Consider the following 25,684-nt stretch of genomic DNA (forward strand, 5'->3'; position numbering starts at 1 on the left):
CTCAAAGTGCTACAAAAATATAATGCAAATGAAAAACAGATAGAAAATAATGCAATTTAAAACAGAATTTTTAAAAAAAAGATATATCAATAAAATACATTTAACAGAAAGCTTTTTTTTTTCATCAATCCACCAGACTGAAAAAAAGATTGAATGATATGCTGAAGGTTCCTTGCTGTATGTAACTTGAGCAACAACTCCCATATGGATTAGTAAAGAGTCTCCTTTTTACTACTGTGGGTCATCCCTGGACTTTGACTGGGCGAACAGGGTTTTTATGACCAGTAACAAACGCATGGCATTTAGTTCACAGTTCAGCCTCATTATGGCCTAGAAAGGTTCTGGAACATGGTGGCATAAACACAGCTCTTTTCCTCTGACCATTAGAAAAAAAAATTGCAGAAGGAATCTCATAAAAAAAGACTCGTCCTAAGTCTTTTCTTCATGTGGAGAAGGCCATGGGGGGCAACATATGCTCATTACTTTGCAGGCCTTTGCATGCCTTTCAAAGTTTCTGTAGAACAACTGAAATATTCCCATAAGGAATATGCAGGCCTTTGCTTGTCTTTCAAAGGCTCTGTAGAACAACTGAAATATTCCCATGAGTTCTTAAACTCATCCGACCCAAACACAAGGCTCAGATTGGAACACAGCCCATAAGAGATACATTTTTGGATCTCAAAATCTCGATGAATGAACCATCTATGCACATTAGGGAGCCTACAGACAGAAAGCTCAAGTTATTATTATTTTTTTTTAATTTGTCAACACAGTTGATTTGAATTTGTCTACCTGTATCTAACACTATCTAATAGGCTGACAGCTTTCACCTTAGAAATCCTATCTCTGATATCCCCTCCGTCTCCCTGGGAGCACTCAAGGCCAACAATACCAGGATTCATCGGGCTCGAACAGTGAAGGAGTGATTCAAGGAGCACGAGAAAGCATTTTGCACACATGAATTGGCCACGGCAGTCATGACCAAAAGCCCTCTGAATGTCTCTCTGAGATATTCTGGAGAAGACTAGTTATTTAATCTCCCTTGTCATCAATGCACGTTTTCTGCTGAGAAACTCCAATTAGATGAACCCTGCCTGACCTGCCGGCGAATTTGGATTTCGGACGGCAGCTCAGGCTGGAAACCTGCACATCTATCTCCTCTGTTCCCTGCCAGAAACTTTGGCTCCAATCATAAACCAGCTTATCAAAAAGATGCACCGGATCATTGGTCTGATTGGTTGAAGGATTATCCAAGCGTACGGAGTCATGATTTGAACGATGCCAATAGAGCTTAGTAGTCCCGCCCCTCCTCCGAGAGAGCACGCCTCTCGTGCAGTAGAAATCAAGCTTAAACGACTGAGCTTAGTGTGGTGATAGCCAGACTACCAGTTAGATGCTTTGATAAGAAATATGGTGACGCCGCATGATGTTGTAGTTTTTTTTTTCCTTGGTCAGGCAGTATACTTGTTAATAGAGGACATGTGGTAGCAGACTGCAATGTTCTGTTTCAAATCTACCTGGAACCAGGGGCACACACATACACACACATACACACACACACACACACACGGGTTTCAAGAACCAGGGCTGTTACAATATCTGTGCAGGAAGGCAGAAGTACACAGGAAATGCACACACTGTACGAGAGAGCGAGAGAGAGAGAGAGAGAGAGGAAGAGAGAGAAGAGAGAGAGAGAGAGAGAGAAGAGAGAGAGAGAGAGAGAGAGAGAGAGAGAGAGAGAGAGAGAGGAGAGAGGAAGAGAGAAGAGAAGAGAGAGAGAGAAAGAGAGAGAGAGAGAGAGAGAGAGAGAGAGAGCTGCTTTCAAGACCATAAAAAAGGACCAACTTGTTTCCCTATATGCAGTTCAAGTCCGTTTTGTTAGAGGTACAATAACCTTGATCAGTCACACTCCATTAACTTCTACTGGCCCACACACTAGGCAAACAGCACTGAAACCATATCTGTGTAAACCACATCGCTGTGGTTGTGGTGTAGATTATACACACACACCTTTGGCTTGGCAAATGATAGTGAAACGTATCATATGAGAAATACATGACTCAGTACAATGGACTCCCGTATTAAAAATGCACCTCAACCACTTATTCATAGAGCATAGACCACAGTGACAGACAGACAGACATTACACACACACAGACAGCATTAATGGCAGGATGCTAATGAAAAAAAAACTCATCTTTTGTTCACACACACACACGCACACGCACACACACACACCTGGTGATATGGGTCGGCTGGAGCTGGGTGAGGGTGTGTAGGGGATGGGGCTGGAGACGGTCCGAGGCCGTAGTCCCTGAGCGGACATCTCGTTAAAGTACCTGGACCATCGGAAACACACACACACACACACACACATAGACACACACACACACACACACACACACACACACACACACACACACAGAGGAGAATTCCCAAGAGAGTTAAAAAAATAACACACAAAATCAAAACAAAATCATGAACAAAATGAAACGAACATACATTATGGCATGAACAATAAACAATAAACAATAAACACATCTTCTCAAAACATGGCATGTAGAGGGGCTGAGGGAAGTACAAAATCCAGATTAAATCAATACAAACAATGCTTAAATGCTATTCTGTCGCTGTAAGTCGCTTTGGATACCGGTACACACGTCTGCCAAATGAATAAATGTGAATGTAAAAACTGAATGGGAACAAAATCAGTGGAGGGGACCAAGATCATGCCTATACTTGTCTAATGCTGCAAGAGGGCTGGCTAGCTACAGTAGTTAACATGACATGCTATTGCTATCATGCGCGTCAGGAACAACTGCTACACTGTTGAAATGCGAGTTGGCTGCAAGCTCCGTATCGAAAGTCTGGAATTCACACAATGTCTCTAAACAAATCAATTATTTGTCCTACTCGGTAATCAAGTGTGTGTGTGTGTGTGTGTGTGTGTGTGTCATAGTTCTATGCCAAGTTTCTTGTAAACCAAAACGTCACTGTATTCTCAACACTTGTTGGACCCACTTTAAAGAAAAAAAACAAAATTAAATCCGCCCTTACAGAAGTGTCAGTTAATTCAACAAACGAATAAAAGCCCATCCTTTCACAGCCCTGAATCCAAATAGCTTAGTCAACTCTGTGTGTGCAAGTTATCCGACTCCTCCAAACACACACTTCCTCTGACCCCTGTCTCAGGCCCGGGCCCGGTCGGGTCGCGAGGTCATGTGTGCCCTCTTCAGCGAGGGGAAACGCGCCGGCAAAAGCAACTCCAGAACTGGCACGGCCACTTGCTCTCAAGCTGGCACGGACAGCACTGTGTGTCTGTTGGATGTGCGACCCGGAGGAGTCGTCAGCCCAGGGATGGGCGCTGAAAACACAATGTCCCAGAGAGGGGGGAAATGACACCAGCAATTACTGGGCGGTGACCAGGGAAGAGCAGTCGTGGCCAGGCCACGTTCAACCGCACACAAGCCAGCTCATGATTACAGCGCTTAGCTGTGTTCACAAGGCCAAGTCATTATTACAGTACTTCAATGCTCTCGCATCAGGGCCAGTACCTCACCACAGTGCCTGTGCATGTCTTAGACAGAGCACGACTGGGAGTTTGTAACCGAAGGGCTGCCGGTTCGATCCCCGACCAGTAGGACAAATGTGGCCGGGGGAAATGGTCCAAATCCACGGGTGAAGTGCCCTTGAGCAAGGCACCTAAACCCCTCACTGCTCCCCGAGGACCGCTGTATCAAGGCAGCTCACTGCTCCGGGTTAGAGTGTGCTTTACCTCACTGTGTGTTCACTGTGTGCCATTTGTACTGTATCATAACATATGCTCAAAGCTATTACATTCACAGCCTGTGTGTGTGCGTGTGTGTGTGTGTGTATACCTCTTGTCGTCTATCTCCAGACTGCTCTCGCTCTCTGATAGCTCCCTACACAGCACCTAAATGAATTATGGGTAACACGTGTGTGTGTGTGTGTGTGTGTGTGTGTGTGTGTACCTCTCGTCGTCCATCTCCAGACTGCTCTCGCTCTCCGATAGCTGCCTACACAGCGCCTATATGAGTTATGGGTAACTCGTGCTCATGAGGGGAGTGTGTGTGTGTGTGTGTGTGTGTGTGTGTGTGTGTGTGTGTGTGTGTGTGTACCTCTCGTCGTCCATCTCCAGACTGCTCTCGCTCTCAGATAGCTGCCTGCACATGAGGGGTGTGTGTGTGTGTGTGTGTGTGTGTGTGTGTGTGTGTGTGTGTGTGTGTGTGTGTACCTCTCGTCGTCCATCTCCAGACTGCTCTCGCTCTCCGATAGCTGCCTACACATGAGGGGTGTGTGTGTGTGTGTGTGTGTGTACCTCTCGTCGTCCATCTCCAGGCTGCTCTCGCTCTCCGATAGCTGCCTACACATGAGGGGTGTGTGTGTGTGTGTGTGTGTGTGTGTGTACCTCTCGTCGTCCATCTCCAGGCTGCTCTCGCTCTCCGATAGCTGCCTACACAGCGCCTCCCTGCGCTCCACCTCGCGCTGCAGCTTCCGCTGGAGACGGATGTTCTCCTCTCGCATGTGCCGCTCCTCCTCGACGTACTGCGCCCGCTTCTCCGTGTCTGAAATGCACACACACACGCACACACCACACACACGCACACACACACGCACACACACACACACGCACACGCACACGCACACGCACACGCACACGCACACACACACGCACACACACGCACACACACGCACACACACACACACGCACACACGTGAGCACATGACATACATCAACATGCAATCACATGTGAAAGATCACATTACCAGAGCGTACTACCTTGGTCAGAGGCAATGGAATTATGCAAACAATATCTATAGCCTAATATGCAAACACAGTGTGCAATACAAAACATAATCCATCAGATTATTACCAAGTTAAACAAGTGAGAATGCAGTCCCACAGAAATACGCAAAACACATCTACTCCACTACATACTTGAAGGCTGCCTATTGATCACGATTGATAGCTTTTCTTTTGCAGCTATTCCATCTGTGATTTGCTAATCACATTTCTGTGTACACGCCACACACAAAGGGCCTCGCTCAAACCAGACTCTCCCAACATCCACTCGGTCACCAAGAGTACACTGAAGTCTGTGGAGCGCAAACTTAGTGAAACGGAAGTGTGCGATGTGCGGTAGTCTTTGGAAAATAAATGTAATAGAAAACAAATAGTAACATAACACATAATGTAACATAAACATGACTTTACTCAACATTTTGAACGCCCCATTATAACCTAATGCACAAAAAGAAACAAATGTCCCCCCCAGTCCACTCCATTAGCGAAACACAAAACGATAATGGGGGGGGGGGGGCCGACAGACAAAACTCCCTCCACGAAAGCACCAAACAAAGGGAGGGTGTCTCAGATAGGCTAGGATGGTCTCCACGTCTGATACATCAGTGGACCTCCATACACACTTCACCGCCGATTACATCCGAAGTTGGACAAATTCACGGACGTAGCTGAAGTTATCAATCGGAAATCTGGGCTGAAATGACGTAAGCCCAAACACTCACACGGTGTAATTCTGCCACTGTCGTGTTGTTTATGTAAGCCACTGGGTTATGTCAGGGTGGTGGACTGGCCTGTCACTGTACACTTCCTGAACACAACTAGGACCCACAGACCTCTACAACCTCACATCTCACTGAACCGGTTATTAGAGTAAACTACATAACGGTCATAACTCGGTGTGCTAACTGTGGGACTGATGATGCAACCAACGAACGGGAGGAAACAAGCAAAACAGCAAGACCTCAAGCACAGCGCTCCTACGAAGATGAACCAGAGTTTGCACCGAAATTTCCAATAGTGTCAAGAATTTGAGCACTCTGTTTTTCCCACTATAAGGTCTACACAATCAAAACGAGATCAAAACAATAGCCTGGGGGGAGGGGAGGATTGCAATATTCAATACATTCTGATGTAATGTGAATTGCATCTCTGTCCCTCCCAAAACTGGAGTGTAAAATGGTGTGTTTAGCAGCCAGAATTTCAAAATACAAAATGAAATCCGAGTACCCACATCAGCTGATTTCCTAGATCGAACAAACAGACACGAACACCAGACCTCCTAACAACCATGATTGCTTGCTATCGCACTCTTGTGGCGCATAGCTCCACCTGGTCTATCTCATCTCATAGTCCAACAGTCCCACCACTCAGCAGGACAAGCATATTATTACAGCAGCTTCCGCAACGTGTCGGTCACAGGCAGATGAGGTCAGGAATACCAGGACATCTGCCTCTCACTTACTGCATTTCTGTTCCGTTACGTCGGCCACATGGCGTGGCCGTGACCTCTCCGTGCCCTTCACCGCACTATGACAACACTGTCTCACTCGGCATGCCAAGGACAGGGGAATAAGGCCGAGCTCCTGCAAGGCGAAACTTCTGATAAACCTCATGCTTTCACTAGGCTGACTGGACAATGTTTGTGTCCTTCTGGAAAGAACCGTAATTGTCAAATATTGCCATTCCAACACAATCTGAAGAGGTACACATAAACAAAGCTTTAAAAAAAAAAAAAAAAAAAAAAAAAAAAAGAGCTGAAAGAGCACTGTTTGCGACAGTGGGAGGTTCAACATCAACAGTAGCTTTTAACACTTCAGTATGTTGGAAGAACACAAACGCCACAGGGCCAAGCCGTGTGTTTCTCAGGCCCATGCTGTACTGCCTCTACTGTTGAGGAAGCCTTGTAGTAGATCGTCAGTTCAGTGACCAGGTTTGGATTTGATTTTGAAATGTTGCTGCCACCTAGAGGTCATTCTTTGGAATTGCTACCCGTATGAAAGGCTCAGCAAGGCAGTAGTAGTATTTCTTATAGCAACATTCATTGCTACTTAACGTCTCCTTATGCAGTTTGAATGTTTAACCCATTTGGGCTAACCTCACTTTTGTTAGTCACTTTTGATTAAAATGGTCTGCTAAATGAATTCATGTAAATGTAAATGAAAGACTGTGTACAGTAATAGAGGCCAGAAAGTCAATGTTTTGCAGTGACAATACTTAGAGTCTTCCACCATGTTCTGAAGGGGTCTGGTAAACGTAAACACAAATACACTCTAGCACAAGAACATAAACTGTGATGAGGTAGATATAGACAAACAATAACAAAACAAAACGTGAAAACAACAAAACACAAAAAGCATGACAGCAAGCAAACTCAGCCTGTCTGTCTGCCTATTTATAGACAGACTAACAGACACACACACATATAGACATACATACTGTACATACATACATACAGACAGACAGACAGGCAGGCAGACAGACCGACAGACAGATGTGTCAGAGGGCAAAGGTCAAGCTGTGGTCGGTGGTGCGCAGGTTCTTCTTATAAAGACAGACAGACAGACAGACAGACAGACAGACAGACAGACAGACAGAGACAGACAGACAGACAGACAGAGGTCAGAGGGTAAAGGTCAGGCTGTGGAACTCACGTTGCAGTTCGGTGGTGCGCAGGTTCTTCTTGAGCCGCTCCACCTCGATCTTCAGGAAGCGGATGTGCCGCATCATGTTCTCCGGCGAGTCGATCTCCATGGAGATGTCCCGCGGCGACGGCGGAGCAGACACCGGCTGGTCCAGCTTCTCCTGGAGGATTCTGGGACGGAGACATCAACGTCGTCAACGCACAGGAAATGACACAGCAAAACACCAATAATGAACACACACACACACACACACACAAATCTTGGGGTAATGGGATCTAGGCACTATATTAATTGGAAACTTAAATATTCCATTTTCTGTGTACTTTGAAAACTACAGTATGCCAGAATCCTCCATACCAATCCCATCACTCATCAAAACAATCTGCATCCAACTAAATGCTCTGAATTTCTCCCTCTCCCTCCTCTCAAAGTCCAGTCTAGTGTTTCGGGGTGAACTACTCCCCCTCTCCCTCCTGCCGAAGTCCGGTCTAGTATTTCGGGGTCACTCCAAGGAGGCTGGGACACTGAGACCGGACTGTTCTGGGTCACCTTACCTTCCCTCACCTCACGTTTCCCCCTCAGTAACGGGATACAGCCTTGAAGTGTGCCAAGCCCACAAGGACACTACTGAAAGGTACAGTACCACACAGGACACACGTCCACAAGCTAATGCTGCGTTCCAGTGCAATTCGGTTGTTAAGTCCGACGTCACGGACCCAGCAGCTATTTTGTGAAAAGACGTTTATTAGCGCAGCCAGACGTTTTTTGCGACTTGTTAACGTTGTCATCACCACCTTCGTTTTAGCGGTTTTAAAACAAAATCGCTAAACTTTAACAAAGTAATCACTATAGCTATGCAGCCAGACGATATATTAATGGGTAACGTCCAGGCTTCCGCGAAAAATATAGATTTGATTAGGTTGAGGCAACAAGTCCGTATAAGATAAAACATTTCTTAAAGGCTAGTCAGAATAGCTGAAAATAATAGTTTATTTTACTGTCTATGGAGAATAACATGTGAGTTTGAAAGCCGTTGGACCCGGAAAGATATTTATTATCCCATTATTACATCATCACTTAATAACCGAATGGGATGTGGGACTTATCCCACAAGCTAACGCTGCGTTCCAGTGCAATGGGATGTGGGACTTATCCCACAAGCTAACGCTGCGTTCCAGTGCAATGGGATGTGGGACTTATCCCACAAGCTAAGGTCTCACTGACACACAGCAAAGGAAGGGGATGTTCAAGCGGACCGGCAAGAAGAACCAGGCTACGAGACACTGAATGTTGGACACTGACCACTGCACACTAAATATCCAAAACGTGTCTCTTAATGTTTATATTACTTTGTGATATTAAGTGTTGCTTTTTTTTAAAGACTTGTACTGTTTGTATCTTTGTAAGACAGGTGTGTATGCGGACCTTTGGCTTTTGGCATCTTTTGCACCCTTTATACAAAGCATGACATGCACTTTTGGAATGTAAACGGCAATGTAAAGCTGACGTGAGTAGGACAGGACATGTGTGGAAGATCAGATCAAACTTTATTTGACACATGCTCAAGTTAATTTGAAATAAAAATGGCGGTGAAATGTTGCGTGTAGCTAAACGGCTTAGCACAGGATGTGCATAAAAATAGATTTGGGTCTAAGTGTTGTCACAACACCAAAAAGACAACATTAATGAAAGACTCAGTTGCCGTATTTACAGTATTGTTACCGAACCTCTCTTTTGCAATGTAGGTAGCTTGAACACTTAACTTTTAACCTCCATTTTGTTAGTCGCTTTGGATAAAAGTGTCTTTTGTTAGTCGCTTTGGATAAAAGTGTCTATTTTTTTAAATGAATAAATGTAAATGAATGTGTAAGGCTTGCAACAACGCTCGATTAGAAACATTGGCATTGTACAGTAGAGAACCCAGAGTAGCCCTTTCAGCACCACACACCTCTTCTCTGCCTCCAGCCTATCCATCCTCTTCCATAAGCGGTTGACCAGGGCTTCTTGTTCTTGCTCCAACGTGTTCTCCAGGTCGATCTTCTCTCGTCGTAACTACACGCACACACACACACACACACACACATAAAACACAAACATCCTGTCAACTCAGCAGCCAGACGCGCTATTGAAGCACTCCAGTAGCGCGTTGCGCCTAACAAAGCCCCTTAGCTTCTCTAATATCAGTGTTACATACTTCCTCTCGGGGCTTATTGCTTTCAATCTGAAGCAATCCGAAGGTGTCCGGTTAAAAGTTAAATGAATCGGACTCCAGCAAAATGCTCTTCTCGACTTGTGTTTTGTCGTTAGTTCAATTTTGCCACTAGTGATGGTGATGGTTATGTGGTCAGTACCTGTTCTACTGTGAGCTGTTTGGTGATGATGTCAGTACCTGTTCTACTGTGAGCTGTTTGGTGATGGTGTCAGTACCTGTTCTAGTGAGTTGTTGGTGTCAGTACCTGTTCTAGTGAGTTGTTGTTGTCAGTACCTGTTCCAATGTGAGTTGTTGGTGTCAGTACCTGTTCTAGTAAGTTGTTGTTGTCAGTACCTGTGCCAGTGTGAGTTGTTGGTGTCAGTACCTGTTCCAGTGTGAGCTGTTTGGTGATGGTGTCAGTACCTGTTCTAGTGAGTTGTTGGTGTCAGTACCTGTTCTAGTGTGTTGTTGGTGTCAGTACCTGTTCTAGTGTGTTGTTGGTGTCAGTACCTGTTCTAGTGTGTTGTTGGTGTCAGTACCTGTTCTAGTGTGTTGTTGGTGTCAGTACCTGTTCTAGTGTGTTGTTGGTGTCAGTATCTGTCCTACTGTGAGCTGTTGGTGTCAGCAACTGTTCCAGTGTGAGTTGTTTGGTGATGGTGTCAGTATCTGTTCTAGTGTGTTGTTGGTGTCAGTACCTATTCCAGTGTGAGCTGTTTGGTGATGGTGTCAGTACCTGTGCCAGTGTGAGTTGTTGGTGTCAGTACCTGTTCCAGTGTGAGCTGCTTGGTGATGGTGTCGTTCTCCAGCTTCTTGATCTTCTTCATGAGCTTGTTCACCTGGAACTCCTGCTCCTGCTCCAGGTGCTGCTCCAGCTCCGCCTTCTCATGCTGGAGCTACAGGCAGACAGACCACATTAGGATTCACACACACACACACACACACACACACACACACACACACACACACAGACACAGACACAGACACAGACACAGACACAGACACAGACACAGACACAGACACAGACACAGACACAGACACACACACACACACACACACACACAAAACACCATGAATAGCAAGTATGGCCACACTCGTGCATACATCAGCAACATTTCACCCATAATCCATAGCTTTGCTTAAATGGACACACACACACACGCACACACAAACAATAACAAACAAACACTCTGACTTGGAGCTGGACACACACAGACACATTCAGACACACACAAAAAAATCCACACAAAAATGTATCCGTGGAAACTACTTTGAACCTACTTTTGTTTTCTGGACTACTTTAAATCATCAATAGGCAAATGATTGTGGTCGTTCATTTCCTATTTGGGTTTTATGTCATTTGTCTAGGATGACTGATTAAGCATGCTTGTGTCTGTTGTTATTCAGCAGCACTAGCTAGATGAGGCATACTGTAGGTACAGAGCAGCTCTCTGGCCTGTTCGTCACATTAACAAAGGATTCATTTACATCTGATTAACCAGCAACAACACTGAGCCAGGAGCCGAGCCATCCCGTAAGAATGTTCCAGGCGTTCCGGTGCCGGAATCAACACTGAGCGTTCCGCCACCACACACTGGCTGGTGGTGTGAGTCACTGGGATGTGAGTGGGCATCTCTGATGGCCTCTAAGCCTCGTCTGAGCCTGTCCTTCAGCGCAGCAATCGGCCAGGATCATGACCGTACACCCAGGGGTCTAACTTAAAGCGCAACTCTCGGCAAAAATCCAACCAAAATCTCCCTGTTTTTAACCTTCCATTTTGAAATTTTCGTACTCAAGACACACCTTACTTGGGACTGGAAATCATCTGGAAACCAAACTCAATGAACACCGCTGCATGGAAATGAACACAGTTCTAAGCCGCCACTGTTGGCTAAGTGTGATGCATTACGTCAATTTCCCCAGCGACTGTAAAGTATACTAAAGTAATGGACTAAAGGTAAACATTAACGTTCCGTGCAGTGCGGCTTTCAAGAATGCAAATGCTTTGAACACACCAGGATGTGCTAAGCAAACATCCACCCATCCATGGAATTTTTTACTGGATGCAATTCCCTATCCCTAATGCCCTATCAGGTGAGGTTAGAAAGGGGAACAACCACATCAACACACACACACAAACACACACACAAGCCTGACGAGGACTACAACTGACTGGACTGTTCGAGAACCATGCTCAGTGGAGGGAAGATCAAAGGCTAGGTAAACACCTGCTGGAGGAGTCTGAGCTATAGAGCAGCAACAGTGAATTAAACAAATTCAGATTATTGACTCTTCAGGTTGAATATTTTATGGTTTATGACCGTAAACGGAATATCTCTGGCGTGTGCACAGCGAACTTTGAGGATCTACGCTTGGGCTTCGGGAAAACATGGATCGATGTTTCGTCAACTGTTAGCTATCTGACATTGATAAAAACAACTAATCGATTAATCGAGGCCAATGGTACAGTAGTGTGGTGGATAGGGAGCTGGGATTGCATGCCGGCAAGTAAGACCCTGAAAAAGTCTTGAGTCTTGATCTCCAGCTGCCAACATTGTGCCCGTGAGGGAGGCACTTAACCCCGAGTTGCTCCAGGCAGTCTGGCCATGTGATTAATTGACATCTGTAAGTAGCTTCGGATAAAAGCATCAGCCAAAGAAATAAGGATAAAATGATCGATCGACTAATTCATTAGTTGCATCCTTACTCAGCGCTCTGAATGGCACAGAGACACAGCACACAGCAGCAGTTGCTGACTTGGCATCTGGGGACAGGTCTGAGTGACTGAAATATCTTTCTTATTGACGATAAACAAAATATATATATTCAAAGTATATCCTGTGAATAACTAACTAAACAAACAAACAAACAAACAAAATACTTAACTTATCCTTTTTTCCTTACAAAGTTAAGGTTTGTGCATGTGTATGGCTATTATTTACATTATATTTAGTCTATTAATAATAATCATTTTAGGCTATTCGATTTTTTTTCCTGATAAGCTGCTAATTTTCATTCTGATGTGAAGAAGAATATCCTTATAGGACAATAAAGACTCTATCTATCTATCTAATGTAATGTTATTGAGGCAGTTGCATGTCACTTTGGGCAAACACATCTGCTAGATTCCACTGAGCAAATGATACACAGGGAGATAGAGAGATAGCTAGATAGAGATAGATAGGTAGAGAGAGAGATAGTTAGACAGATAGATAGATAGATATAGATAGATAGATAGATAGATGGATAGTGTTTGGAGATGGCTGCATTTGCAATGTTTTGAGCCAAACATGAACTCTACTCTACTAAACATTTTATTTCAGGCATTTGTGTAGGTCTATGTTTTTGTAACTTTTCAGTCATTGTTAAAAGCCAGGTGTAGCTGCTGTAGGCTCCTGCATGCTCTTCCTGACAACAGCATTACAAGTACCAGCTGAATAAGGCCGATTACTGTAGGAGCACAGCACAGCACAGCTATCAAAAGAGCCGATACCGATACAAGGACACTCGCAGGACAAAGCGAGGTGGTGGTGCGTATAGAATGTCAGTTACTGTACATGTCAAGGACAGTTAGACAGACAAAAACACAAGCACAAGGAAGGTAGGAGGTATGCTGAAGAGGTGCAGTGTGCAGGGGCAAAGGAGGAGCCAACCAAGCAGTGGAGTTCTGCAGGAGCAGCACAGGGGTACAGTAAGCATCTGATCAAGTATCCATGCACAGTGGACAAAAAATGCTGGCCTGGGAATCAAAGCCACTCTGTGCCCTTAGCCTAAAGTGGCTACAAAGCCCTTTATGTTATTTTTTTGGTTTTGTTTTGTTTTGTTTTAGAATACTTCAGTTTCCCGGCTACATTACAGATGGCCACAAATGATGTTGTCCAAGGTATTTTGGTCTGCATTTCCAATTTCTTTGTCCCCACGAGAGTTTAACAGGTGCGAACTTAGATTCAAAAGCTCCATTTTATATATAGAAAAAATATCAAGATACCGGATCTCCTTATTTGGGCAAAGATGGTAGATTTTTTGTAGGCAAACTTCAGAGGTCTATGCAGTCTAATCTAAAGCGCTTCTAACAGGTGGTGGGTTGATGGGGCGTTGGGAGTGTGTGTGCGTGTGTGTGTGTGTGTGTGTGTGTGTGTGTGTGCTATCAGAGGGAAACTTGCAGTGCTGCTGTTTGTGCACAACTCTCTCCACATGAAATATCAGAGTGGCCTTGACATGCAGACACACACACACACACACACACAAATAAATCAACTCGGTGCGTGCACACCGTATTATGCACACAAAAACACATACACATATGCACCACAGGCAGACGCGCACACACACGTGTGCACATGGCCCACAGACCAAGATAAACATAGACACACAAACAGGATTTTAGACACAACACAAAACACACACACACACACACACACACACTGTCAGAATGACAAGTCACACACACGCGCACGCGCGCACACACACACACACACACACGCACGCACTGTGCATGTGCATGTATAAACAGCAGGAATATGTGGGCTGGCAGCATTACACTGCTGAGAGCTGCATTCTTAAGCAAAGAGGAAAAACATGACCTACAGTCATGCACACACACACACAGACTTCAATCCAGGACAGGTTTCTTTCCCCCCCCCCCCCCCCCCCGCAACAATGGGATCCAAAAGCATCCTGCTATCAACAATCTCCTGTTCAACATTTCTCACATTTATTTGAGCCACTATGTCCCTTAATGTTCTCCCTAAGCATTGGAACTGTGCTCCAATTCTCCGATCAAGGGCTAACCAGATATGTTAGTTTTCGCAAGAAAAACAAGAAGTCCTTCAGTGGATGCAAAGGGGCGTGGGGGAGGGAGGAGGGGGTGACTGGTATCTGAGTCAGTCAACATTGAACAATATTTAGCAGACCTCAAGGCCAAGCACAGGCCCACGTTTCAAAAACAGCTAGAGGGAAGTAAAAATCCTTGCCAACACTTGGGTCACAGTGGATGGTCACAATTCTAGGGAGTGTGTGTGTGTGTGTGTGTCTCTCTCTCTCTGTGTCTGTGTCTGTGTGTGTGTCTATGTCTCTCTCTCTCTGTCTGGGTCTGTGTGTGTGTGTGTGTGTGTCACAGTGGATGGTCACAACTATAGGGCGTGGGCAGTGTGCATCAACGCATGACAGGGTGTTCAATTCCAGGAGAAAAAAGAAAGCTACAATGCTATAATTAAGTAGCGAATGATTCACCATCTAGTTCTCTTAAAACTAGTGCTGGCCTGCGTGGTTAAAATTCAATTCCTGTTCCATTCTTTTTTTTTTTTTTTATAAATAAAAAGCTCCCAAACTATTGAAATAGACCACAGTGCAGACAATGGTGACGAGCAAGAGAGCTACCTTTAACGAACGGGAAAAAAATAAACAAACTAAAATGAACAATATAAACGTGGTTGGTAGGGCTGCTAGCCACAGCTTGCTGCTGCTGCGTGGTCTGATGCATTGGGAATGGCATGATGGTGGTGGAGGTGGAGGTGGTGGTGGTGGTGGAGGTCTGACTCACTTGCATGAGTTTCCTGGACAGCTCGTTGGTGAGGAACTCCTCCTCCTTCTCATAGTTGACCGCGAGCGTCTCCTTCTCCTTCTGGAGGGCCTGGATCTTCTTGAAGAGTGTGTTGCTGATGAACTCCTCCTCCTGTTCAGCACGCGCTTGCTGCAGATTTGGTATGGGGGGGGGGAGGGGGGGGAGGGGGGGTGCACACAGAAGCCAACAGTGATGAGCAGTGACACAAAACACACACTGAAACACAGACAGACAAACAAACACACTCACAGTTGTACACTCACTAATACGGGCATATCTACAGGACACACAACACATAAAAGTAGACATTAATACTCAGACAGACGGTCACTCTCCCTCATAAACACGCACACACACTACACACACACACACATACACACTGAGTGGCACACACACTACACAACACACACACACACACACACACACACACACACACACACACACACACACACTGAGTGGCACACACACTACACAACACACACACACACACACACACACACACACACACACACACAGCATCTATTGTCTACAATTGACACAAGAAGCGCTTTGCCAGACGGGCATCAGGACTGGCTCCCCGCACATCTGACACTGATTGACAGGGAATCAATCCTTCATCCCTCCGTGGCAGCCTCAGCCGGGGTGAGTAGGCACCGTTCCCAACGACGACAGCCCTTTCTCCAAAACCGGGGGCTGCGCGCACACACACACCTTCAGCAAACCTGGAACACCTAATCCACCAGGACCAAGTTTATCAGCGCTGGGATCCTGGAGGCAGGATAGGATACACTCTTGGCTTCAGACCTGGGGTATCTGCTCTCGGGAGCTGCTCTAGGCTCGGTCCTGCTTCTACCAGAGCCATAGAAAGAGAGAGTTGCGACACGCTTTGATGTCGCCGTCACACGATCAAAAGTTCCAACAAACCTACGCTGAATGGCTGAATTGCAGGAGGGTGGGATGTACTTCTGGATGCTGGAGGGTGTAATCAATTAACTCATTGACTACTGACCAAGAGATTGGCTGTTAATAGTTTCCAAAACTCCCATAACGCGGAATAAGCCTGGAAAAAGCGCTGCCATTTTTTTCTATGGAGGTCTATGAGAGCTTCGCCACTCTGTTTTATCTACCGCTCGTGCTTCTACACCTGACCTGAGAGCAGGTCAAGATGGAGGCCATCCATCCGAGGGGGGTTGGTCAAATATAGACCTCTGAAGTTCGCCTACAAAAAGGATCCAAAGCTGCCATATTTGCCCATATAAGGAGATCCGGGAGTTAATTGAAGCTAACTGCCTGTGGCAAGTTGCATGGTAAGTTAGCTCTGGGGTAGCAAAGATCAAAGTGTGCCGTCTTCACCTACCGAAGATCACAGTATCCACTAGACGGCAGTGGACAAAACTGTGTAGTGAAAAACGTCTGCATTTCCAATGTCATCATCCCCGCGAGAATTTAACAGGTACGATAATTGAAAATCCCCATGTTATTTTCCCATAGAAAAAATCTCAAGATACCGGATCTCCTTATTTGGGCAAAGATGGTGGCTTTTTTGTAGCCGAACTTCAGAGGTCAAATATTCATGGGGCAGACTCCTCCCCAACGGGCTCGAGCTGGTCAAATGCGCCAGCAAAGATCCTTAAGGCGGAGCAAGATACGTCGTCGCAGTTCATGTCTATGGGCGCAAAACGGGGATCACTTCCTCTGCATAAAGGGGGTGTGTCATGCGTGTCATGTCCATAGACTTCAATGGAACAGCTCTGCATAAAGGGGGATTTTGCCCCCCTCCCTCTTGCGATTCGGGTTCCAGGAAGTGGCTTCTCATGAAGTATCTTGCTCCGCCCTTAAAGGGGACATATTATACCTCTTTTTAAACGAGGTTAGAATTGGTCTCTGGTCCCGTTTCTGGGCTGGCCACGTCTCCGGCTGCGTGTATTGATTACGCTGCTCGTTTCTCAGGTGAAAATGACTACAAACAGAGCCGGCATCCAACCACATATGTTAGACCCTGGTGCTAGGGTTGGTCTATGCAAATTCCCTTAGTATTACATCAGAATAAGGGAGCAATCCAAATGGCTCACAGCAGCATACTATTCTTGACACCAAAGTCTTTCTACTGATCTACAGAAAACGGATGGATGGGGCTTTTTTCACGCTTGGAGTGTTTATAAGAACAGTAGAGGCCTAAATATGAACACAAAGGCCCGCAAAAAGTGAGTTTTGCATAATATGTCCCCTTTAATGATCTTTGGCGCCGGGGGCATGTGGCAGGAGTTCACCGAGGGCACTCGCTTCGTGGTCGGCCCCAGCTGGGCAGCAACTGGCCAAGTCAAACAGAACCACCGATGCCAGCGGAGCCCAGCTGGAGTCCGACTCGTGCCCAGTGCGCCCACTCGATGGTGGGCAAACTGGGCATCCAACTGGCACGACTCAAAAACGACTCAAACAGGCTCCGCTCTTGACAAACAACCCAAAAAACACACCTCCAGTGGGCTCAGCACTGTCAGGTTTGTGGCTTGCTTATCTGTTTAAGAAGAATCTAGGCCAAGGGGACAGTTTCTTCTGAGTACAGGAGAGAAGTGCTGATAGAAGATTCTGAGGAAGCACACAGGAACTTGCCAGAGTCTAGGTGTTAGATGTTTAAGATAACAAAAAAGGTCGTAATACAGCCTTTCGGGTTCACACTTTTGATTCCTTCATGTTTGTAAGAAGTGCTATTCAGTCCCAACTGCAATGCATAGGGGAAGCTTCATTTGGATGTTTTCTGCAGTGACGAAGTAAAACCACTGCTTACAAAAGGGGCGGGATACCAAAATGAAATCCATGCAAGGATGAATAACAGTCACCAGACTGGGCAGGAGGCTGTGTGCGTCAATCACAGGGCATTGTGCAACATCAAGGAAGTGCGACAACATTGACTTTGAGAAAAAAAAAAGCAGATTTTTGGGGGAGGAAAAAAAAGAAAAAAGATTCTGCACTTATAGGTCTAATATGCCAAACCTGCCAAGTGCAGTGATTGTAATGGAGGGGGCCGTGTAAACAACCCTGGCCAGTCTAGATAGAAGGTATATTGTATTTGCCTGTGTGCATTACAAATTGCCATAACAATGTTTGCACCACCAAGTTTGACCATGAGCCATGTGTCTACCATTTCCACAACAAAAAGACGATGTTGCATAACTGGTTCCTCAGAGGACCTTTTGCTGATGCCTAAATAATGAAACAAATGTGATCCATTCCCGAGGAGGACACTGCGGCATGTTGCTAGAACCCCCTAAATTTCGTTAGCAAGCTAGCAGTTTGACTGAACACGTTGTCCATTGTCCCGTGAATGCGATGACAAACCTGGCCAGGAGGAACAAGCTGTCTTTCTTGAGGCATGCACGATAGCTACAAAATGCCAATACCAAACACACTTATCGAAACACGTTAACGGCTATGCCCTTTAACAATGAAACTACATTTAATCCATGTAATTTACAACAGTTAAGGTGACATCATGCAGAACCACAGCAAACCTGATGGCCTTTCAAGTCAGAAGTGTCATTCATTGATAGCTCACGATTTGCTAGCTAGCTAATAACACCTGGAGAGGTAGCATGCGCAACTAATAATGTTAGCGATGACTGAGTTATACATATGGGCATTACTCGCACGAGACATCAACAAACACAGTAAGTTGCATAAAAGTATCAAGCATTAGAGTTAACGAGCCAAAGGACTACCAGGACAACTTCGAATCACAGCCAACGTTAGCTAGCACCAACTGGTGACAGTTTTCATGTCAGGCTTCCCATTCCATCCTGGTCGTAGAAGTCAGACAGTCATCATACAGCCAATTCGTTTATGGGTAAGTTGGCTTTATATCACAGTCACAGCCAAGACACTCTCATGAATAGGCTTAATGTTACAGACTGGCTGTTTTAGAGAGCATAACTTAGGGCAGCTCACCCAACATATGACAAATGACATCAATTAGCAAGTAACATTAACGTTAGCTATCACAACAAGGCACTTCAGTGGGAGAGATCATATGGGAGGGCATTGACACAATGTGTATATACTTTGTTTTATGTGTATAATGGCAGCACACGAGCCTTGTCCCACAAAGACAGGTTCCTAACGTCGCTATTCACTGTTTCCAATTCAGCTATTAGCTAACAGCCCAATACAACTAGCTTGGAGTTAGCTAACGTTACTTACAATAGTGACGCTAGCCTTCCGCAGGTCTTGGTTCTCCTCCTGGAGGGCTTTGCATTTGAGTTTGAACGTTTCCAGCTCTATTTTGAGGACTTTGTTTTCTTGCTGCAGCGAAGCAAGCCGATTTGTTAATTCTTCCAGACGAAATGGAGATATCACAACGCCAGGTTTGTTGGAAGATGAGGACGAGGGACATTGCGGGGTGGCAGCAGTGCTGCCCGCTCCATCAGTGTCACTTTCGCTAGCACTGTCCGCCATGTTCACAGCGCGGTTGAGGCAGCGCAATGATTCATGTTTAGAGAGTGGTTGAGAAGTGAGCCGCATTCAATGCTGCGCCCGCCTTTGGTTACCTTTGAAACTACAAAATTGTTACACAGCGACACCTTGCGTCATGAAAGTGTGCACACATCTAATATAATCATTAGGAGAAGCACAACTAGGCCTACTGTTCAAGACAATGAAATAAGTAATTTTCTACTTCAGATTTATCTGAATAAAGGACAGCTTTAGAAATACAGTATACTGTAGCCCTTCTGAGACCACCAGCTACACTACTCAGTGAGTTCAAGACCAATTGATTTCAAATGCAATATGTTATCCAACTTCAAACACTGTCTGTTACTTAAAAGTGTGAAACAAAACATGACAACATTTGGGTTTAAACACAATTTATTTTATGCTTAAATAATTAATCAGATCATCCAGTGTATGTTTTCTTCTTGCCATACAGTATGTTACCAGATCTAGTATCAATGAATGCCGTTGGTGCCTGTCATACGAACCGATATCATCAGAAATTAAAATTTCACAAAAAACCCAAATAAAAATGCCCCTTTTGAACCACAGCAGCTTTCTTTAAAAAAAAAAAAAAAAAAAAAAAAAAGAATCTAGTAATACACTGCTTGAATGATCACAGATGATTGGCTGTGGGAGATTTCAACATCCTTTAGCCAATACAGATGATAACAGTTAAAACGTTTACAGCGTGCCGGTCTACATGATACATTCGGGTTGTTATTTAGGCCCATTCATTTCCCCCAGAATCCCTTGCTCCTCACATTAGTCTACGCTGTGTGTTTCTGTGCCATCAAGAGGCATGAATTGAGGTATTCCCATTCGCATCCATTCAATCAAATTCTTAAAATTTTCCGCAATGCTCTGTGGAATCTTTCCCTCCCTCGCATACAAAACAGTTAGTGACAGATATGGCAGAAATGTGGACACACAGACAGCACCCCTTGCCTCCTTCCACGTACGTCACAATGCAGTGTTTGCAATTTAGAAAAAAAAAAAAAAAAAAAACATAATTTGAGTAGTTGTGAATTACATGCATCAAAATATTAGTACTCTGAGAAAGTATTGTGAGAAGCACTCTACGGATGTTCCCATGTTTAGGTGTGTTGTGTAGGAGAGTAAGTGCAGTGTTATTGAAAGAAACGCTCGCTGTTAAAATCAGGTTAGCTCTTTTTTTTGTGTGTCATTTACAAACTTTTTTTTTTCAATTTGCTAACAATATTACAAGTCAGACCCAAGCCTTTCCTTAATCGTTGGAATCAATGTTGGCAATTCATTTCATGTCATCATATCTGAAAAGGTCTCAGACAGTGCATCAACAATTTGTAAGCTACTTTTTTCTTCTTTTTTTTTCTTCAAAAGAATTTATACAGTGTAATTTATATACAAGAAAATCCCAAAAGAAAAGAAAAACAAAACAAAACAAAACAAAAAAAACAAATCCAACAGCATTATACATCCCATGGGTCCAAGAGGATCAACGTAAGGCGAGTGTTGAAGGTGATTCAGTGCTCCTCCCACTGTCTGTCCCTGTCTTCTCAGTATACTGCTTAAAGTTGTGCCATCTTTGGTCACGGAAAATTGCTTTGGGGGGTGTGTGGGGGTGGGTGGGTGTTGCCCTGTGGAGGTTTCCGATGCATCGTACCAGTCTGTGAGGCTGTAGTAACTGGGTGGGCCTCAGCCTTCAGCTACCTTACCTGTGTTGGATGCTCTGTATAGTTGACAGAAACAGATGAGTCTTTTTTTTTATTTTTTTTTATGTCATGCTCATGCGGCAAAAAAAGGTAAGAACTCAGAAGACATCTTTTCTTGCTGAAATCCATGCGTTTGGATGTGAGAAGCTGTAGACTCGTGTTGCCCCCCCGTCAGCTGATTTCCAGTGATTCCCCTTCCAGGAAAAGAATTATGAGACGATTTCAAAATCTGAAACATGAAACAAATGCAACATTCAATGCATCAGTGGAAGAAAAATCAACAAATATGTAAAATACATCAAATGCATAGTTGGACAATTACCAACTATGATACACAGGAGAAGTTACACTTTTGCCATAGTCTGCTAACACACAATGCTCTAAATCTGTGGCCTGTACGATATACAGTATACACAAACAATTATCTGAAGAAAGCTGAGAAAAAATACTTTTAGAAAGAAACAAGAACTTCCATAAATGGGAATTCCTCAGCTTGACCTTTTTTCCCTGTCTATTTCCTTAACATAATGCTACTAAAAACGGCTTTACATTTCTTTAAAAAAAAAAAGAGAGAGATTTTAATCAGACAGACACACAAACAAAAAAAGTGTCAGGTACAGAAAATAGTGTGTAGATAGTCACTGGGCCCCCCACGCACGCACGCACACACACACACACACACACACACACACACACACACACTCACACACTGGGCCACGGTACTGATGCTAAGGGAACAATACTCATGACACTGCCCAGCTGTGTCTGCACATTATCTGTGCCGGTGGATCTCTTTTGTGCCAAAGAGAAAAACAAAAACTGCAAAAGTGCAGCTTTCTTTTGTGCTCTGTTGAACACATAGATATAGGCTTGGCTAAAATGGCTGGTGGCTCGAGTCACAAAAGGATTCCAGCCATGCTTTCGATGTTTTGGGGTTAGTTTTTTTTTTTTCGTGGGCTGGGGGTGGGGGGGGGGGGGACGACAACTCTCCAGGGGGTGTGGGACGAGGACGAGGAGAAAACATCCAACGTACCATGGTGGCGCTTGTGACGGTTATGATTGACCCTTTTTCCCTTGCTGTCGCTCTCCCTTCTTCTTCTTGCCCTTGGCTCCTTCTCCCGACTGCAACACATGAAACAGAATGGCGTTAGAGACAGAGTACACTGGCACATGTGCACTGGAGAGGGAGCCGAAGGGACTGCATCTCGGAGGCTCTTGATGTCCGTTAGGCATGCTGAAAAGAGGAGGAAACTCACTCAGCCTCTCCATTTGGAGAGATACTGTATGAGAGTGCCACTTCAATCAAATCACAGCAAAACACGCCAAACCATTCCAACGACCTAGCGTAGACTCGCTATCCTAGAGAGGTCAGGTAAGAACACACACCACTCAGGAAATCAAGCATCGGCAAATGTTCCTCTCTCTCTCTCTCACACACACACACACACATACACACAGACACACAACACGCCAAACCATTCCAACAACCTAGGATAGACTCGCTATCCTAGAGAGATCAGGCAAGAACACACACGCCACTCAGCAAATCAAGCATTGGCAAATATCTCTGGTATATGTCACACACACACACACACACACACACACGAGCCTCTAGGAGACAAGGAGAGGAAGGAACACACATCTAATGCAACAGAGACATCCAATCTCACAGACAAAGAAATCAGCCTCCAATTAAACGTTCCCCAAAAAATAAGCATGTGCATTCTCAACTCTCTTTACTGGAGCAGCAACCCTCCAGACGCACCTCAGCCACAGCGCAGTCACACACCAAAGGGGATCTGAGACTAGGGTGACCATACTGTACGTCCGGATTTCAGGAGGACAGTCCGGTTTTCGAGCCCTTTGTCCGGACCTCTTTCGTGCGTCCTCATTTTTGCCCTTTTGTCCTCATTTCGGGTAAAAAAAGGACGAATGAGGACGCACGAGAGAGGTCTGGACAAACGGCCTGTAAACCGGACTGTCCTCCCGAAATCCGGACGTACGGTCACCCTATCTGAGACTATGAACGGCGAGCCCAACCCAACCCAACCCAACCCAATCCAAAACACACAGCACTCCACGCTAGGGGCTCGTGGTGCGGAGCGAGTCCGACCTCAGTGCGTTCTCTCTGGGGTGCGGGCGCGGGCGCGGGCGCGGGCGCCTTGGCCTGCTCCTCCTCCTGGTGCTCGGCCTTGGGGCCCTGACGACCTTTGCCCCGCTTGCGTCTGCTCTTGCTCCTCTCTTCAGTGGGAGCAGAGCGCCGGACGACCTTGCGGATGACCTGTAGATGGCGATGAGGGCAGGGGTGATGATTGGACCCTAGACGTTTTTTGTCCCTCAGACTAGTTTTTGTTTTTCATTTGTCTTATTGTTAGTAAAGGTAATAAGCCTTCAATTACATAGTTCTTCCATGACTTCATGTCATTTAAAATCAGTCAGTTTCGGTCATATTCTTTTTATGAATAAATAATAATAATAATAATAATAATAATAATAATAATAATAATAATAATAATGAATAAATAAATAAATAATAAATATAAAATAATAATAATCTAATCATAATAACAACAATAATATATTATATAATAATATATATATTGCTGTCAGAATTGCTGTACTCTTCATATTGACTGAGTGTTTTGAGAGGCAGAAGTGGGACAAAGGGGGCAGTAGTGGGACAAAGGGGGCAGCAGTGGGGCACACGGGCAGCAGTGGCATTACTTTTCTAGTGACAATGTTTCCGTCCTCGTCCGTGAACTGCTCCTCCGTCACCGATTCCCCAGGAATGTTTTTGGCCTGCTCGCCCTACACCGTGTGTGTATGGGGGAAGCAGAGGCATGATCAGACAGGGAAACACATCAGGCACCACTCAACCCTACGTGCGCACAATCAATCAATCAATCAATCAAGGCCACACAGCTTGTATCACTTCAAGGCAACCATTTAAGATCACCACCTGTTCTGATTTGCAGAGGCGCAAACAGGATTCGTCTTGATGTTGTGTTACTCCTGTGCCCCATATACTGTACACGGAATGCTCTTTAGCCAGGTTATTTGTTTCCGGTGGAGCGTTAGCTGTATTGCAACTGCATCTTCTGTTATATTCTACTCCGACATTGAATATCTTGTTTGGCACTTATTACATTTACAATAGCCGCGGCTACAACACACCTGGCTCCACCAGAAACAAATGAGCTGGCTTAAGAGCCCTTCGTGCATAAACCGAATTGGGGAGTCATTTTACATAACCATCTGATTACTAAGGAAGTCTTCCGGACTGATGAAGGTGGTGAAATTGTCAATGGCAAGCAATGAGCACACACACAGAGTAAAATGGCATGATAGGACAGGTAAGGCGTAAGGCACAGAACACAGAAGCAAGTGTGATGTGGGATGGATGTACCTCAGCAGCAGATAACCACTGCCCCCCCCCCCCCCCCCCCGGCCCCCAAATCAATCAATCAATCAATCAATCTACAGTTTACAAGTCCCCAATTCCATTGAGACGGTTAGAGTGAGTGATGGCAACAACACCTGGTTTGAACAAATTAACACACTCATGAAATGACTACTTTCATAGTTACAATAACCAGAATAACACCTTAGTATGGTCTCAACTGGGTGTTGAATCCTCCTGAGCGTCAATACAAAATAAAATCCAAAACAATGAAAGTGCAAACTTTATTAATACAGGATACGTTCATAGTTTAAAAAATATTTTTTTTCTTCTTCAAACCAATGAACACTGTGTACTACAATAATCACAGTTTGTTTGCCATCCTCAGACTGTCAAATCAGCCTTTTTTGACAGATTGAAATATTTCTTTCAGAGAAACAATCTGTCTCCTCCTCAATCTAAGGTCGCTTGATATTTCATACAAATGCAGATGAAGTGAATGGAGGGGTGAGAGACAGAGACAGAAAGAGAGAGAGAGAAAGAGAGAGATAGATGGAAAGAGAAACAGAGAGAGAGAGAGAAAGAGAGAGGGAGCGAACAAACAAGTGAATGAGCCAACAAAGCAAATGAGCGAATGAGACTCCTGGTTACCTGGTTACGCGAAATGAACAACAAATAGCTCCTCACTCCATGCCTGTGGCCACACACACACACACACACACACACACACACAAAAACACTGCCCAGCCTGGCCTAGCTCAGCTCAGCGTGCGCAAACACACACACACACACAAACACACTCCGGCCTAGCCTGGCGTAGCTCAGCTCAGCGTGTGCATACACACACACACACACACACTCCGGCCTAGCCTGGCGTAGCTCAGCTC

At 45.0% G+C, this 25,684-nt stretch overlaps 2 protein-coding genes across 2 annotated transcripts in view; both read right to left on the bottom strand.

Annotated features, from left to right (window-relative positions):
* Positions 1–19,702, bottom strand: part of ccdc6b (coiled-coil domain containing 6b) — a 31,546-nt gene extending 11,844 nt beyond the window's left edge. The window contains exons 1-7 of the mRNA XM_062526158.1: positions 19,413–19,702; positions 15,198–15,347; positions 10,423–10,551; positions 9,416–9,519; positions 7,477–7,637; positions 4,430–4,586; positions 2,239–2,339 (exon numbers count right to left, since the gene is read on the bottom strand). Of these exons, the coding sequence (XP_062382142.1) occupies positions 2,239–2,339; positions 4,430–4,586; positions 7,477–7,637; positions 9,416–9,519; positions 10,423–10,551; positions 15,198–15,347; positions 19,413–19,667 (1,057 nt within the window). The 5' untranslated portion in view covers positions 19,668–19,702. The remainder of the gene's footprint in view (positions 1–2,238; positions 2,340–4,429; positions 4,587–7,476; positions 7,638–9,415; positions 9,520–10,422; positions 10,552–15,197; positions 15,348–19,412) is intronic.
* Positions 19,703–20,060: 358 nt separating this feature from the next.
* The window catches only part of ank3b (ankyrin 3b), a gene marked incomplete at its 5' end in the record, with an annotated part of 48,703 nt that continues 43,079 nt past the window's right edge, over positions 20,061–25,684 (bottom strand). The window contains 4 exon segments of the mRNA XM_062526157.1: positions 20,061–21,626; positions 22,431–22,519; positions 23,511–23,678; positions 24,122–24,205. Of these exon segments, the coding sequence (XP_062382141.1) occupies positions 22,451–22,519; positions 23,511–23,678; positions 24,122–24,205 (321 nt within the window).

Source organism: Sardina pilchardus, chromosome 22, assembly GCF_963854185.1.
Source record: "Sardina pilchardus chromosome 22, fSarPil1.1, whole genome shotgun sequence".
Classification (NCBI taxonomy): Eukaryota; Metazoa; Chordata; class Actinopteri; order Clupeiformes; family Clupeidae; genus Sardina; species Sardina pilchardus.